We start from the raw sequence: 15,118 nt of genomic DNA, 5'->3' as shown, positions 1-15,118 counted from the left end.
ACAGCTGCTCAGGAATATAGGCCGTGACTTCGAAAGTAGCAAACGTGCTCAATATTGTTGGTTAGAAATTCATTATATTAAGGTGCTACTAATGCAGAGAAAACAAAGTTTCGCTCATTATTTTAAGTAGTGTTTAACCTCCGTTAATATAAACTTCATAGTAGTGAGATTTCATGTATAGCTATAAATCTTTTTACAGAACTTGCAAATTAATGTGCTGGTGACATCTCTTTGTCTGTGCATACTTTATTCTTCCATGTTGCAAACTCGTTTATCTCTATGCATATATTGAGCTAAACTGTGTGCATCTGCATCATGTTCCTGCTGAATTCACTTTCTTTTTCTCAATAAGCTGGGCCTTCTCACTCGTTCTTTTTTGTCTCCCTTCTTGTTCGCAATAAAGAGGTTCTTTGCGCCTCATCTTGTGGTCTCTGCTTCTTGCACTGATTTGGCTGGGCATTGTCTCCGGTGACAGTCTGTGGCAGTGTTCTGGACCTTTGTCACTGGTCTTTCGTCTTCTCTCTTTCTTGCACATGTTGACACTTTCCATTGGCATGACTAAGCTCAGCTTATCCTGTGCACAGGTTACTATAGGTGAGTGGCCATATATGAAATGCATATATGCCTACTGATGGTATATGGGCTCATCTTTCAAACAGTGGAAATAAAGGGCTTCAGACCCATCACACTTTTCAAGTGGTTCATAGATTGTAAGAACAGGTAGCTGGGCACTTGTGTAAGCAATTGTACCATGAACATGATAAGGTACATGGTCCACATGCACATTCAAGTCCAGGGTGCCATAGTTATAATTGGTGTAAGGTATACATTTTCTCTCCATCTCAGTGGCAAAAACAAAACTGGGCATTGTCCTTAAGTGCCATCATAGCTTGTCAATGTTGAAAAGTTTAGGATTGAGAAGACATTGTTGCTTTCCCAAAAAGTGTTCTGAGTAGGTTGTTTCTGAAACACAGCTGTAGGTAATCGGTAATTGTATAGTTGCCAACTCTCCCAAACTTTTCACACTGTTCCCGGATTAGAGCTTCTTTTATAAACCCTTCAAGCGCCAATAAATTTGGTCTATAGAAAATTTACATTCGCTAAATTTCTTGCTTCTTTAAAATAAAAAAGAAGCCTACAGGTGCAGAATGGATTAAGAGTTCTCAATTCTTCAGTAAGCTTTTTCAAGTTTAGAGAATGTGGACTCTGTGAGAGAGCTATCTATACAGGAACATCAGACATGAGAACATCAACTATTTCATGTCCAGCATACTTGAAAAGCACCCATCCAGTCATTCAAAATATCTGCTGGATGTAAATTATTGTGAAAAACAATGAAAGAAATGAACCCGCTGCTTAATGACATACTGACATAAAGAGCAAGCACCCAGCCATCTTATTTTGCTAAAACACTGGACACACATCATTGAAACTTGCTGCACAGGTACAGGTACAATCACATATATTTCAAGATTATGCAACAGATTTTAAATATCACTATTTTTATCAGTGATCTTGCTTTTGGTGCACTATTTTAGCCTGCACAATTGCGGCCACAGCCTATGAAGGGGATAATTTTATGAGTGTTGCATCGTGTATTACAAAAAAATTCTTTCCGTGAAAAAGTGCTGCTCACTAGTCTCTGACTATACCCTTGGAAGTCTTGAGATGGTGAAAGGATACCTGAGAGGTACTTGCTTCGAAGAAGTTTATTCAGGCAAATTACCATAGCAGGCAAAATCAGCAATGGCAAAGTCACTAAAAAATGTAACTGCGATTTAAAAACATTTTGTTGCTCATCAGTCTCTGCTTTTCCAATTTTGCTGCTGCTTGTGTAGTGCCTCTAAAGGTAAATCAGCATTTATAAAGTTTGACTGTATCCCCCCCCCTAAAAACAGGTATGCTCTGGGAAAAAAAATACTTGCTATCCCATGCCACCCACCCCCCCTCCGTTTTGCTGGTGTTTGCAGAATTTTTAATAATTTGAAGGTACGCAGATTTGCAGCAATAGTAATTGATACTGTGATAATCATTGCTGAAGCATATACATCTAACATATTTTTACACCCATGAAAGCATTTATTGAGATGCCACGTAATTGTTAGTCGTGATGGCATTGATCAGCCGAGTGTCTGTCGGGATTCAGCTACCCAGCCAAGCGTAGTCTTTCTCTTCTCCACCTTTCTTGCGTGCCCCACATTCTCTTGAGGTGTAAACCCAAAACACGCATCAGACTGTCATATTTCCCTCCGTGCACTTCTCTCCCCTCCGGGTGAGTCAAACAGGCTGTCGAGAGATAAAAGGCTTTAAATGGGTTACATGTGTAACTTCAGTCTTTGCTGACTGTTGGCCATTTGATGTGAGGCGTGCTATGCGGCAGGTCAATTTGCTTATGCAATTGATAATAACATAGGGTCCATTAGTGCGCCAGCAGTTTTTTGCATCACCCAAGTTTTCTTGTTGGTGTCCGCATCTATACTAAGTAACCAGGGTCATATATCACGTGTTGGCATTGGCGGCAGTAGCATGCCTTTGAGTGGTCTTCAGAAACAAGAGTGCACAAAGAAGCAAGTCATCAGGCCTCTGCAGCAAGAGAGGATGGTCTTGGATATGCAAAGATTATTGTGATTGGAAAACGGGAAGATAGTGTCTTGTGTATAACAGGTGGGCAAGCATAAAAAGGAAAGAATGGATTGCAGGCCCATAGTTTAGGGCTGTGAGGTGCTATTAAATGCCAACATCTACCAACCTTTTGTCTAGCATACGGCAGATTGTGCGTGAAGAACTGCTGCTACATGAGGTACTGGTGGTCAACATCACACAACAACCTGCTGCTTATTCCCTGCAACACATGGTGCCTGCAGCACCTTGTGCTCCTTGGCAACCATTGGTATGTGTTGTAGACAAACCGCAGAGGAGCCCCATGACTACGTCAGGGCATGTTTACGCCTGAGCAGTTAAATGAAGAATGCCCTTGCCCCGGCCAGTTTGCACACGTAGGTTGACAACTTATCCTGTTCAGCAGGCTGAACCACTTTACTCTGTTCCATGCCCTCCCATGGCTGAGCGCTTCGAGCAGCAGTTTATTGATCGTCGTTTACTCATGTGCTACAGCTGCGGACACGTGGGCCACATTGCTAGGTACTGCAATCGCTGCAAACCACCGACTGTTGGCGATGTCTGGCTAGTACCACGTTCCACGTTTAGAAACTTACTCACCCTCGCACATCAGGCTGTCACAATATATCATATGTTTCAAGGCATGTTTATCCATGATATTGTAAAATATACAAAATGGTAGCATGCTTAATGTGGGCTTTTCGCATGGTTCCTGTAGAGGACCATGCTGATAACAGCAGTGTATTGAAAGTTTTGTAGTGTGACCTCATTGGGCCACTTACTCACACGTACAGATGTACATGCAGAGAGATCCCTCCTAAAAAGCTTCTTTCTGTGATACAGGTCAATTTAAGAAAATGTATGTTCAGCGAAGAAAAGAACTTGTCAAGGAGTACGAGAAGCAGGAGAAAAAGATCAAGCTGATGAAGGCATCTGGCATGTCCAGCAAAACTGCTGTAAGTGCCCTGTGTTTCTTTTATTTAAAACTGCAGTTCCGTGTGATTACTATATTTGCTGTACTACTCTGAGCAATGACGTTGGTACCACACTGTGATAAATTTGCAGCGAAAGGAGTTTATTTATTTATTTATTTATTTATTTATTTATTTATTTATTTATTTATTATACCTCAAATGCCCTGTTGAGGGGTATTACATGATGGGTGGGCTATTACATCAGTAGATAAGGGGATCGATGAATTCCTTGAATTTGCTGGGGTCGGAGTGGTGCATGGCATCAGTGGACAGGTTATTCCAGTCTTTGGCTGTTTGTAAAATAAAAAAATGAATGCAGATGGGCCGAAGAATGTGCTGCTGGTGGATTAACTGCCTTTCCATCGCTTTTGCGGCATGAAGTCCTGTGGGCGGGAGCGATATTATATGGGGAAGGCGATGCGTGATAGAATTCATAAAAGAGACAAAGGCGAGAAATTGTGCATCGCGGAGCTAAGGTTTTAATATTGGCGTGGGATTTAAGGGTAGATAGGCTGGTGTAATATGAATAATCCGAATAAAGAAATCTTATCACACAGTTTTGGACTGATTCGAGTGTATGTGTATGGTTAGATTGAAAGGGGTCCCACACTGCTCATGCGTATTTCAACTTAGGCCGGACTAGCGTTAGGTATGCTTGGATCTTTAATGAAGGAGGAGCTAGTTGTTAATTTCGTATTTATTTATTAGGTATTTATAAGTGCTCACGGGGAGAATTTCTGATCCCGAAATGGCACACTTAAAAGTTTGGTACAGCTATCTGCAATGAAATGAAATTAGCATGGTTTATTGAATATTCAAGCTCATTAACAATTTTTCGCAACGTGCTTGAATGCGGTTAATATCTAACTGAAGAATGGCAGAATCGGAGGGACCAAGTACAGGGCAGTAAAGAACGCAATCATCGGCGAATAGCCGGGTGTGAGACTGAATGTTAGTAGGGAGGTCATTAATGTAGATCAAGAAAAGTAAAGGACCAAGGACAGTGCCCTGTGGTTCGCCAGAAAGAACAGGGGACATATGGGAAGAAGTGTTAGCATAAACAAACTGCTGACGGTTAGTCAAGAAGTCACGTATCCAATCGAAAATCGGGAGGCTTAAGTTTAGGCGTGATAGTTTTAAAAACAAGCGTTTGTACAGAATTTCATCGAATGCTTTTTCGAAGCCTAAAGAGAGGGCATCTACTGGTGTGTTAGTATCTATGCTAGAGCTAATGTCATTCACGAATAGTGCAAGCTGTGTTTCACAAGATAGTCCCTTCTGTTGAGCTCTTGGCTTATGGCAGGCAGGTAATACTCTATCATTTATTTTGATAACGATTTAGCAAGTTTTTTTGCCATGCGAGTTTTCTAGTGGCGTAGGTAGTTATACACACATCACTTATATATTCTCACCTTATATTCTCTAGTATAAGGTATTCTTTTGTGCCTTTTGTTCCAACATTCTAAATGTTGAATTTTCATGTCTTAAGATAATTTTGACACATTGGGACAAAGAGTAAGTGAACTGTCATACATGTCATTATTTCCCTTACAATTGCAATTATTTTGACAATGAAAGTGGACTAGAAAGCCACTACATTAAAAGCTTGTTAATTTGTCTCATAGTAAAGTTTGGAAAATGTGCTTTATTCTGTGGCATCAAACATTATTCAACTACGAGAAACTTGGTCACATATGGGTCACATATGTGCTAGTCACCATGAGGAGCCTTGGAACATAGCAAATACTGAAAAGGCAATGGCAAATGAGAGAGGCAGAAGTGGTGCCAATATCCAACTGGCACTAAATGGCAGACTGTGCATCGCTATGAATATCACTCAGAGAGGAACTGTGAGATCACTTACCGTATTTTTAACAGCCAATCCTATTCACTTAGTTTGATATGTCTGTATGATCCATGCAAGGAATTTTACATTTAATGGACTCAGCTCTAACAGTCTATCGGCTACAATGGACAAAATTTTGTTGGGATGAAGCATATACAATGCCATTTGCTGTGGCAATGTGTGCATGCTGCACTATACCACACGCAACTTCATCCAGCCACTTATAGAAAGGGCAAAAATACTTTCTCAAGGAACAAATGCACTAGCAGCAAGCCTCCTGCCATGATGTGCCACACAGTGCTCCACTGAGTGATGGCTTTGTGGGAGGACCATTTAAGTTGCTTGCCACCATCCACCGCCGTCAGATCGGTGCCGAGGGTGCTGTTTTGCTTTGAAGCCGCAGTGGATGGCCCTTCAAAAAGAACCACCGCCGATTGCAAAATGCATAGTTTAGAGAGCACATTACCTTGTAATCGCGAGCAGTTGACACAAAAAAGGAGTTGGGCTACTATTTGTGCCGCCCAGACTGTGAAGTGTGTGATGCAGCTAAGCCCTCTCCTGCACAACAGCGGCAGCCAGACCTGAGCTCTAAGATTAATTTGCCTCTCATCACTGCTCTCATTCGTGTTAGAGTGGTAATCGGTTTTCACAAAAGATAAAAAATTATGGCATTAACTGATTCTATCGTTCATTATTTTGCGTAATAAACAAATTCTAGCTGATATTTGCGTCATCGGTGGTGGCAACACACTCGAGCTGGCTGGCACAGTAGGGAGCTGGCTGCAGCGTCAGTAATATCACATGAACACATTTTATTTTGCTGACGAGAAATCTTTCCATCGTGCAGGGAAATGGTCATTTGTCGGCAGCAGATGTTTGGAAAATAGTGGACAGCAATGTGGCGTGCTGCTAGTGTGTTTGTACGGTTGCCTTGTTGCAAATGGCAACAGGCCGACGTGTTTGTTGCAAACATTCACTTTATTATCCCACTCCGCGACTCTTCCCCCATGCTGTCCACATGCTTTCCCTCCGCACACACCACAACACACACTTCGCACCATCTGCGTCTTCCTTCCCGTCTTGCCGCTGCACTTGTGCCACCTGGTCCTCTCTCTGGCAACCACAGTCAATCCTATGCTAAGCCTCCAAGAACTGCGCCTTGCTTAACCTCACTTGGAGCTCCCAGTCTGCTTTTGCCGCCACTCTCTCCTCACAGCCTCGTAGATGCGTTCCTTTCTTTAAGTATTCAACCTTAGATTTTTAAATTGTTCTTGCGATTGCCTCCAGGTTACAATAGTCAAAAACCACTGTTCCACAACATACAGTGGCCCTAATATTTGATTGAACAGACTTAAGATACAGCAGACTGTTCTCGCTGGATTATTACACTCTGTTGTTCTAACGAGTGCTGCCTGTATGTGCCGCACACAACACCTTCGTACTGAATTCCAAACCTTAGGCACACTTCCTGTTTTAGACAAAAACCACAGTGCAAGCTCTGACCCGGAAGCAGCAGAAGAACAAGCAGAAGCTGCAGGGTACCGAGGAAGAAAATGGCCCTGCAGAGTTGATCCAGAGGCCCAAGGACTACATTGTTAAGTTTAAGTTTCCAAACCCGCCACCACTGAACCCGCCTATCCTTGGCCTTTATAGTAAGTTCATAAGTAACACAAATTTGTCAGTTGCATTCAGCTGGCAGTAAATGCCAATAAGGCGTTGTTCATTATTGTGCAATGATATATCTGAGTGCTTAGCAGGAATTGACACTACTGTATAAAGTGTTGGTTCTATTCAGAGCCTTTTCAGATGCACTCATTTAGCATTTAAGAATGAACTAGTCTGTTTTCAGATTCGTTTAGATTAGTAAGACTGAGCTGTACAGCATGCACTTGTTACTTTTGGCTGTGTTCATCAGAATAGGACTATTTGCTTTGTCACTCTCTGCATTTGAGAGTTTCCTAGGTTAGGTTATACCTTTGCACATTATTTACTTTACTTTTATTTATAATGCTTATGCTTTATTTCAGATGTTACATTTGGGTACAAAGGACAGCCATTACTCTTTAAGAACCTAGATTTTGGTATTGACATGTCTTCAAGAGGTAGGTTTTGCAAAGAGGTGACTGGAATGTGTATGCATGTGCATGCATGTCAGTTCAGATAATGTGAAGAGCTGAAATTTGTAGTGAATATTAAGAGGACTTGCTGCTGTCTGGTTAGAGCTCTCTGCTATGTTACAGCAGCTGTAAAGGGCACTTGTTGCCGTGATCAAACCATTACGCTGTGCTCCTTGCCTTATCTGTCCTGGAAACCTGCCTGTTGCCATCCATTAGGAGGAGACGCTGATCAAAAGCAGTACCTTTCTCAATATTATTTTGAGATTTCGCTTTTATTACACTAGAGCTTTCTATGTGGACATGTTAAACGAATCGTTGGGGCAAAACCTGAGCTGGATGTCAGTGAAAAATGCACCCAAATGTAGTCGCAGGTTATTGAGCAATCACAAATTTTGTTAGTCATGCTTGACACCTGCTGCATGACACATGCATACCTGCCAACTCTCCAAAATTATTCTTAAATTTCATAGGTTTGGGCTTGTCCTACAATTTTACAAATTTTACGTCAAGATTTATGAAAAATGTTTCCAAAAATGTTAGAGATCTTCAAGAATGCCCGAGGCAGTGCAGGATTGCAAAAAATGTGTACAAGAAAGAAATGGTGGCGGCACCTGTGCCACCCTCTTAAACAGAAGGGTAACTTGCTTTGAGAAGGTTCAGACATGCTCCCAAAGCATGCGAAATTGGCAACAACAAAGTCACTGCAAATATCACTGTGATCAAAAAAGAATGTGTCGCTTGGCAGTATCAGGTATTTTCAAGTTTGCTGCTGCTTTGTATGCTGTGCCCAAAGGTAAATTATTGTTAATAAATGCGTATGTATTTTACAAAAGTTGTGGGCCTAGGGTAGGGAAGGTGTTAAGATTTCCGCATTCATTCCACTTTGTTTTGTCATGTTCACAGAATTTTTATGAGTTTGAAAGTTTACAGATTGGCAGGTATGCACATGAGTACCAGCCATTGTGACCACTCAGTCAGAGATACAGAAAGCCACCCACGTTTATAGGTGACTTCGATGAGTTCGTGAGATAAGAGACACTTATAGAGGGCACTGAATTGACCTCCCTGCCTTGCCCCCTTGCGTGCGCGAGATCAAGCCACCATCCTCAACTCATTCTCGCACCAACAGCATATTGTTAGCGGCCACAATATTATTGCACTTGCACTTTATACAGAACATCATGGCGACAACAATGACGGCGGCAGAAATGAGCCTGGAGTGTGCATACAATTGCTATCACAATAAAATGAATGCATGCTTTTTACTTTCTCCAAGGACTCAAATGGCTATAGAAGCGTCCAAAAAGCTCTAAAGGTTGCACAAAGTTGCATAAGTTGCAGCAGTAATGACCATGCAAAATACTCCCAAGTTGCATCCATTCACGGGATGTTGTTTACTGTAAAACATAGAGGAGTGACAATCTACAGGAAGCGCGTACTAAAAACATCTGGTGTTTTATTTTCTGGTTGCGTAAAGCACTCTGCATTATTGAGGGATTGACACCAAGTTGTATCATGCTGTGTGGCCGATCCATCGCTTGTCACCAGTGTGTATTCATGTTGCACATGAAATTTCTCAAATGGGGTATAGCTTTTACACGTACATTTGTTTAGCTTTACTCAGAGCATCTGAGATTCATATTTTGGTTGTCCACACAATACTTGGGTGAGACACAAGTATTGCATTTGATCTTTGACGCTGCTTCTGTGAACTGGCTTGGCAGGTTCAAGCAGGCACACTTTTTGGAATGTAGAGAGAACCAATTGTAGTTTCTTTATGAATGGCAGGTCATTATAGATGACTGAAAGGTTGTTGTAACAAAGCTGAACTCTATAACAGTGCTGAAACTAGACATGGCAGGAAACATAGTGTAGGATTTTGATGTTGCCAGGCAGCACCTGGCACACTTTTACGTGGTGCAGGTATTTAGCCTAGTCACTTAAGCTATGCTACAGCATCAGGAACGACAGTTATTGGCTCTTTCTGACATGATAGGCTTTCTGCTAAAGACAAATGTTGCTAGTATTTCCCCTCTATTGTTGATCAACCACTAATTTGTGTGTGAATGACCTTTTTCAGTGGCTGTTGTTGGACCGAATGGTGTTGGAAAAAGTACATTTCTCAAGCTTCTTTGCGGAGACCTAACTCCGGTGAGCAGCCGAATTCAGTACAAGTGTTGAATTGTGCAAGTTCAACTTGCATGTGTGCATTGTTTTGTTTTTCAATACAAACTGTTGTCAATGATTTTCTTTTTTCAGCTTGAAGGTGAAGCTCGAAGAAACCATAGGCTGGTAAGGATGCAGTCTAACCTATTATCGTTAGCTGTCACTTTATGTGCATTGCAGTTTACATTAAAGTGCCCGGAAATGCAATTGAGCAAACAATTATTATATTTAACAATGGTGGAGAAAAGTATATATGGGCTGTATGACAGGAGGCTATTTTGTTAGCCAGTGAAAGCAAAAAAAAAAAAAAAAAAAGCTTAAAGGCATGCTAAAAGGCCTTGTGTTGTGGGGCTGAACTAAAGTAGAATACAATCATAGGCTGGTTGAGTAGGTTGTTCAGGCTCTGTGTGCTCAGCTCTGCCTCAACTGATAATAATTGATGATGAGATAATAGTATATTTAGGCCTATTTCTATAGTAATTTTGAGTGTAGGCATCTCTAATTTAAAGTGTAAAAGGTTAGGTGTACGTAGTACTTCGAAATGTAGATGAGATTTGTGTACTAGGGCCCCATGGAAGCATGTAAAAATTTAGCAAATCTCATGGGTGTGAAGAGAGAGCATTTCGCAGGTCTTCTGCAAAAATTTGATGCAAACAGTAGTTATGGGCTAGAAAATGGGCCAGTTATGTTTGTTAGTGCTTTTGTTCATTCATCAGACTTTCGTTGAGGCACAGCAAAAGGTAACATTGAAAAAAGAAAGAAAAATACCCTGCTCAACACTGGCATTCCCATTGCACTGTATACTCTCCGTGTGATTCACACGGTGAAGCAACTGCACAACAGAAACAAAAAAAAAGCACCAGGAAGTAAATTCAGATTTGACAACCATCTTGCAGAGGGCTCACTAACTGGATGCCTCTGGCATGTCTGGCTTGCACTTGCGTGGTGCTAGGGACAGGATGCATCCACTGCTGCATGCAAAAAAACACTTCCTTAGTTGCTTAGTTGCAGTATTGTAGAGGCAGGAGTGTGAATCCTCTATGAATTGTGTCAGTTAGATACTCAAGCAAATTGCTGTGCCAAATTCCACTGAAAGCAGAAAAATGACCGACACTGCACTGTGCCACACTACGCCAGAACAGCTTTGGCAGCTTTGGCTGTGGCAGGCATCAGTGGAAGATCGCCAGCGTGGTGCAGGGTGTTGTATTGATCTCAGAGTGCATGTAAAACTAACTTTCTTATTCTGGCTGCCAGTGGGCATGAAAAGCCACACCCAAAAAAAAATAGCAGAATAGCAGAAAGAATGCTGCTAAAAATAGCAGCATTCTTTTAATTTGCTACCTCAGCGGGAGAGCGAGGGCAGGCAAGGATGTCTGGGGCTTATCTGTGCCTGCCTGTTGCTGGAGCGGAGTCACATGGTTCTGCAGGCACTGTTTCAGAATCAGAATCAGTTTATTAATGACAGAAATGGCGATAATTACATGATAAGTATATACAGAAGGAGGTCTTGTACTAGTTAGAAACTGAAATGGGACCTCCTGTTTCCACGGAAACATGCAAAAGCGTCCGTGCCTTTTGTTTTCTTTGCTTTTTTCTTTTCTCACACTGGCACCAGGATGATGCCAGTGCGCTATGACGATGAGCAGCCCCAAGATCGCTGTGATCGCAGTGATAGCGAATCATGATATCGAATTGATCGCATTTGCTGTACAGCATGATTGCTGCGACCAAAATGTGCTAACTGAGAGGGAGAGTGGTGAGAGAAGGCATGTGTGGTGAGGGGATTCTGAAAAGGAGACACTAAAAGAGGAGGAATATCGATCCCTTTAGCACATTTAGAGGGCTTACAACGAATCACTCAAGGTGAACTTCAGGTATATAGTTGCTTCCAGTGAGTCTAGTGAGCGGCAAAGCAAAGTCAATCACATGCAGAATTTTTGTTTGAGCTAGTTGGTGCTGCCGCACTACCTAGAAATGCCCCTGAATAAACCACTGTGGGGTTTACTAGACCTAAATTCTTCACAACTTCTGTTGGAAAACACCTTCAGTAACTTCAGCGCCTTTTAATACAAAAAATAGGATGAAAAATACCTTTAGGCTGCTCTTCAACACTTAATTAATGCAGCAGAATGCAAGGTTTTGTGACTGTTACCTCATTATTAATTATAAAGTTGATATAAATTACATTTTCAGTGCTTTAGACTGCTGCAATTCAGAATTTGTCTGCAGCAGTCTTCTCCAGAATGAAATTTTATCTGCTCCAATAATTGCTACAGAATGACTTTGGTCATTTCCACCCCTGTACAGGCGTTTACAAGAATTTTTCCTGTTATCTTAAATTTTTTCCTAGAGTACTGTCAGGTTCTTTTCATGATCACATTGGATTCTCTAAATGTATCGATAAGTCAGGGGCTTTCAATTGCTGTTGAAAATAATTGAGTTGAAGGGAATCAAAGTCACTGGAATCTAGTGGTTTCGTTGAGCGTTTCACATCAAGGCAGTTCCCTGAATGCCGGTAAGGTATTTCCCTCTACTTCTCTCTTTTTTTTTCTGTTGCTGCATAGAAAGGTGTGCGCCCTCACCAGCAAGAGCATTTCGTGCAGTGTTTTGTCTAATGAAAAGTCACACGTAACAGGTTTTGCATTGTGCTTTTCTTTTCTGTAATATTCCCCTGAACACTATGGTACAGTTATTCCATTTAGGTAACACTAATTAAATTATTTATAGACTGAAGCTAATAATTTAAATTATTTTATTGTGCTTTCTTTATTTTTCCTTTGAACACGCCAGCAAAAAATGAAAAACACTTCACGAAAAGACGCAATTTGTTTGCATGCAAATGATTTTTATGATCATATAAAGCAAGAACATGTGAAAAATTTAAGTCAGAAAAGTGAATTTTATTAAGAAAGAATTTTTTTTACACTTCAACAATGGGCTTCACTGCACACAAGCAACTCTATACTCCTATTGTTATGTGCAATGATACTGATGATCATGTAAAGCAAGACAATGCAAAAAATTTGATGTCAGGAAGGTGAAGTTTACTGGAAAAAAAAAATGTTTACACTGTAACGAAGGTGGACTTCGTTGCACGCAAGTGAGTCTATGCTCCCAACTTCACCTTTCACGCCATATGATGTTATTTGCAACAAGCACAAAGGGAATGCGCACCATCTGAAAAAAGCCCAGAGCAAAACAGGAGCTCAAATCATTGGCCTGCATGCAAAACAAAAACGTGTCGGGTGAGCTGGTCTCATATTTTGTCTTTTTCGCAATAATGAACTTGACGAGCTCAGCACTTCTTCCGTCCTTAAAGAGTTAGCTGATGTACATGCGTGACTCAGCGCATGTCTTTTTTTACTTTTTCACTTTTTCCACTGCTTGTTTTGCTTTTGGTTTCTATGCCATTTGCAATCTTAAAGAAATCTGGCTAGCGGCTGCCATTTATGTAGGCATGAAGATGCAGCCGAAAAGGTGAACACAAAAGCCCCAACACCCCCCATAAAAAAGAATGATGCTAGTTTAAAGTGAGATTGCAGGTTAAATGTTTTTCACAACCATCATGGTCACGTGGCCCATTAATTGAGTATGTTTGTTTGCTATGATAAAGAAGAACATTTTAGGGCCCCATTAAATGTCTCTCTTGTATTTGAGGTTATATTCAGCAGCCTAACAATTTACTAAAGTTAGCTTTAACAGTTATTCTTTGCATTAGAGGTGATTCATGTTAGTCTTGTGCAACAAATGCGCAAAGGCTTACTTTACTGGAAATTTGATAGAAGGGAAAGGAAGGTGAACGAATGGAATAGAGAGTTTGTGAAGTCCAACATCTAGGCCTTACTGCAGTCAGAAGTGCCTAATGAATGGCTGTGCTGTAGCCATGTAGAATATCACTGCACTTTCTCTTTGATGAATCAGGAACCAAGTAAAGCATTTTTTTAGATGTTTAAAACAAGAATGGGTCAGGATGAGAGTTGTCTGCAATACAAGCATTGGGTTTCCTTAATATTAATTTTAAACGCTATTATTCATTGTTACATGTACTAGCAGGTTCCTCAGCTCCATTGTTTGTGGAGACCGTTTAGACCACTGCTGACAGCTCGCGCCATTGTTCGATGTTTACCTTAGAGTTCCGAAGAAAAGTGGCTCCTTCCTGTTGTCTGCCACATCTGCATTGCAAAAAACCTGTTAAGTGAGCCACCACAGACTAGATGATGGAGAAGTGACACATGGTGTAACCTCCAAGACTGGCACCCACCACTGAAATAGTCCATTTCCGTTGCTTTCTGCAAGGTTGATTCTGCAATCCAATCACACATAAAAGGCTTTAATTGTGCAAGCGGGGTTTGACTAATATGTAGTGGAGTGGACATGTAAGCTCGGAGGCCATGTTGTGCAGGAACTCTCCTCATTGTATGCTGCGTGACTGTGTGCGTTTGATTCTCCTGGGCGGGTGTGACACAGAGAGTGGCAGTTAAGCATCTGGCACTTATTTAAAAGCACTGCAGAAATGTTACATGATTGAGAATGATGTGAATTAATGTGCCATACCCCCCCCCCCCCCCCTTATTTTCGTCTCTGTTTCTTGTCCCATGCCTTTTAGAGAATAGGTCGTTTTGATCAGCATTCCGGGGAGCAGCTGAGTTCTGATGAAAGCCCCGTCGAGTACCTTCAGGTGATAAGACTTTCCTTTTGTTTTGCACTTCTTTATTGTGCATGCTTGCTTGCTGTGCATTGTCTTTGATTATGTGACACTACAATAAATGCTTAATTTCACCCTCTGGAAGCTTTGATCAGCAAAAATTAGGGACTTCTTGATCATTTAAATTTGTCAACCATTGAGCTGTGCCAGCTCTAAGTCTTTTTTTCTTTTTTCTTTCTTTTTTTTGTGGGCACGTGCTTGAAAATTGGATCTGTGTAGATAATGTTTATTGTCCAGTGTGAAATGTTTCAGTCATTCTAACATGAACTGCTTTTATTACATTGTCTGGCTACACAGGTTGTGAATACAATGCACATGTTCACACGATGTATGTTTAAGTGATACCTGAATGCGTGATAAACGAGAAGGAAAGGGGTTAACCGTAGGGCCCGATTTTTATTAGTCATATCATAAGAAGCCAACAAACACTGACACCAAGGACAACATAGGGGAAATAACTTGTGCTTAAATGAAATAAAGGAACGATAAATTAATGGAAATGAAAGTGGATGAAAAAACTTGCCGCAGGTGGGGACTAAACCTACAACCTTCACATTTCGCGTGCGATGCTCTACCAATTGAGCTACCGTGGCGCCGTTTCCCCATTCGCTTTCTTGGGTATTCATGTTGCCTTGTAGAACCCTGCGAGTGTCAGCCAACGCCGCCACTCACAGACCTCGGTGGCGGATGT

At 41.3% G+C, this 15,118-nt stretch overlaps 1 protein-coding gene across 2 annotated transcripts in view; it reads left to right on the top strand.

Moving 5' to 3' along the window:
• The window catches only part of LOC142580231 (ATP-binding cassette sub-family F member 1), a 49,456-nt gene that overhangs the window by 20,226 nt on the left and 14,112 nt on the right, over positions 1-15,118 (top strand). The window contains exons 10-15 of one of the 2 annotated variants that reach the window (XM_075691134.1): positions 3,463-3,575; positions 6,917-7,091; positions 7,467-7,541; positions 9,637-9,707; positions 9,816-9,848; positions 14,329-14,400. In XM_075691134.1, coding sequence (XP_075547249.1) covers positions 3,463-3,575; positions 6,917-7,091; positions 7,467-7,541; positions 9,637-9,707; positions 9,816-9,848; positions 14,329-14,400 — 539 coding nt within the window. The remainder of the gene's footprint in view (positions 1-3,462; positions 3,576-6,916; positions 7,092-7,466; positions 7,542-9,636; positions 9,708-9,815; positions 9,849-14,328; positions 14,401-15,118) is intronic. The other variant, XM_075691135.1, reaches the window with a different exon arrangement.

Source organism: Dermacentor variabilis, chromosome 1 (assembly GCF_050947875.1).
Source record: "Dermacentor variabilis isolate Ectoservices chromosome 1, ASM5094787v1, whole genome shotgun sequence".
In the NCBI taxonomy this organism is placed as follows: Eukaryota; Metazoa; Arthropoda; class Arachnida; order Ixodida; family Ixodidae; genus Dermacentor; species Dermacentor variabilis.
Note: the sequence above shows the minus strand (reverse complement) of the source record. Positions and strands in the feature narration are given on the sequence as shown.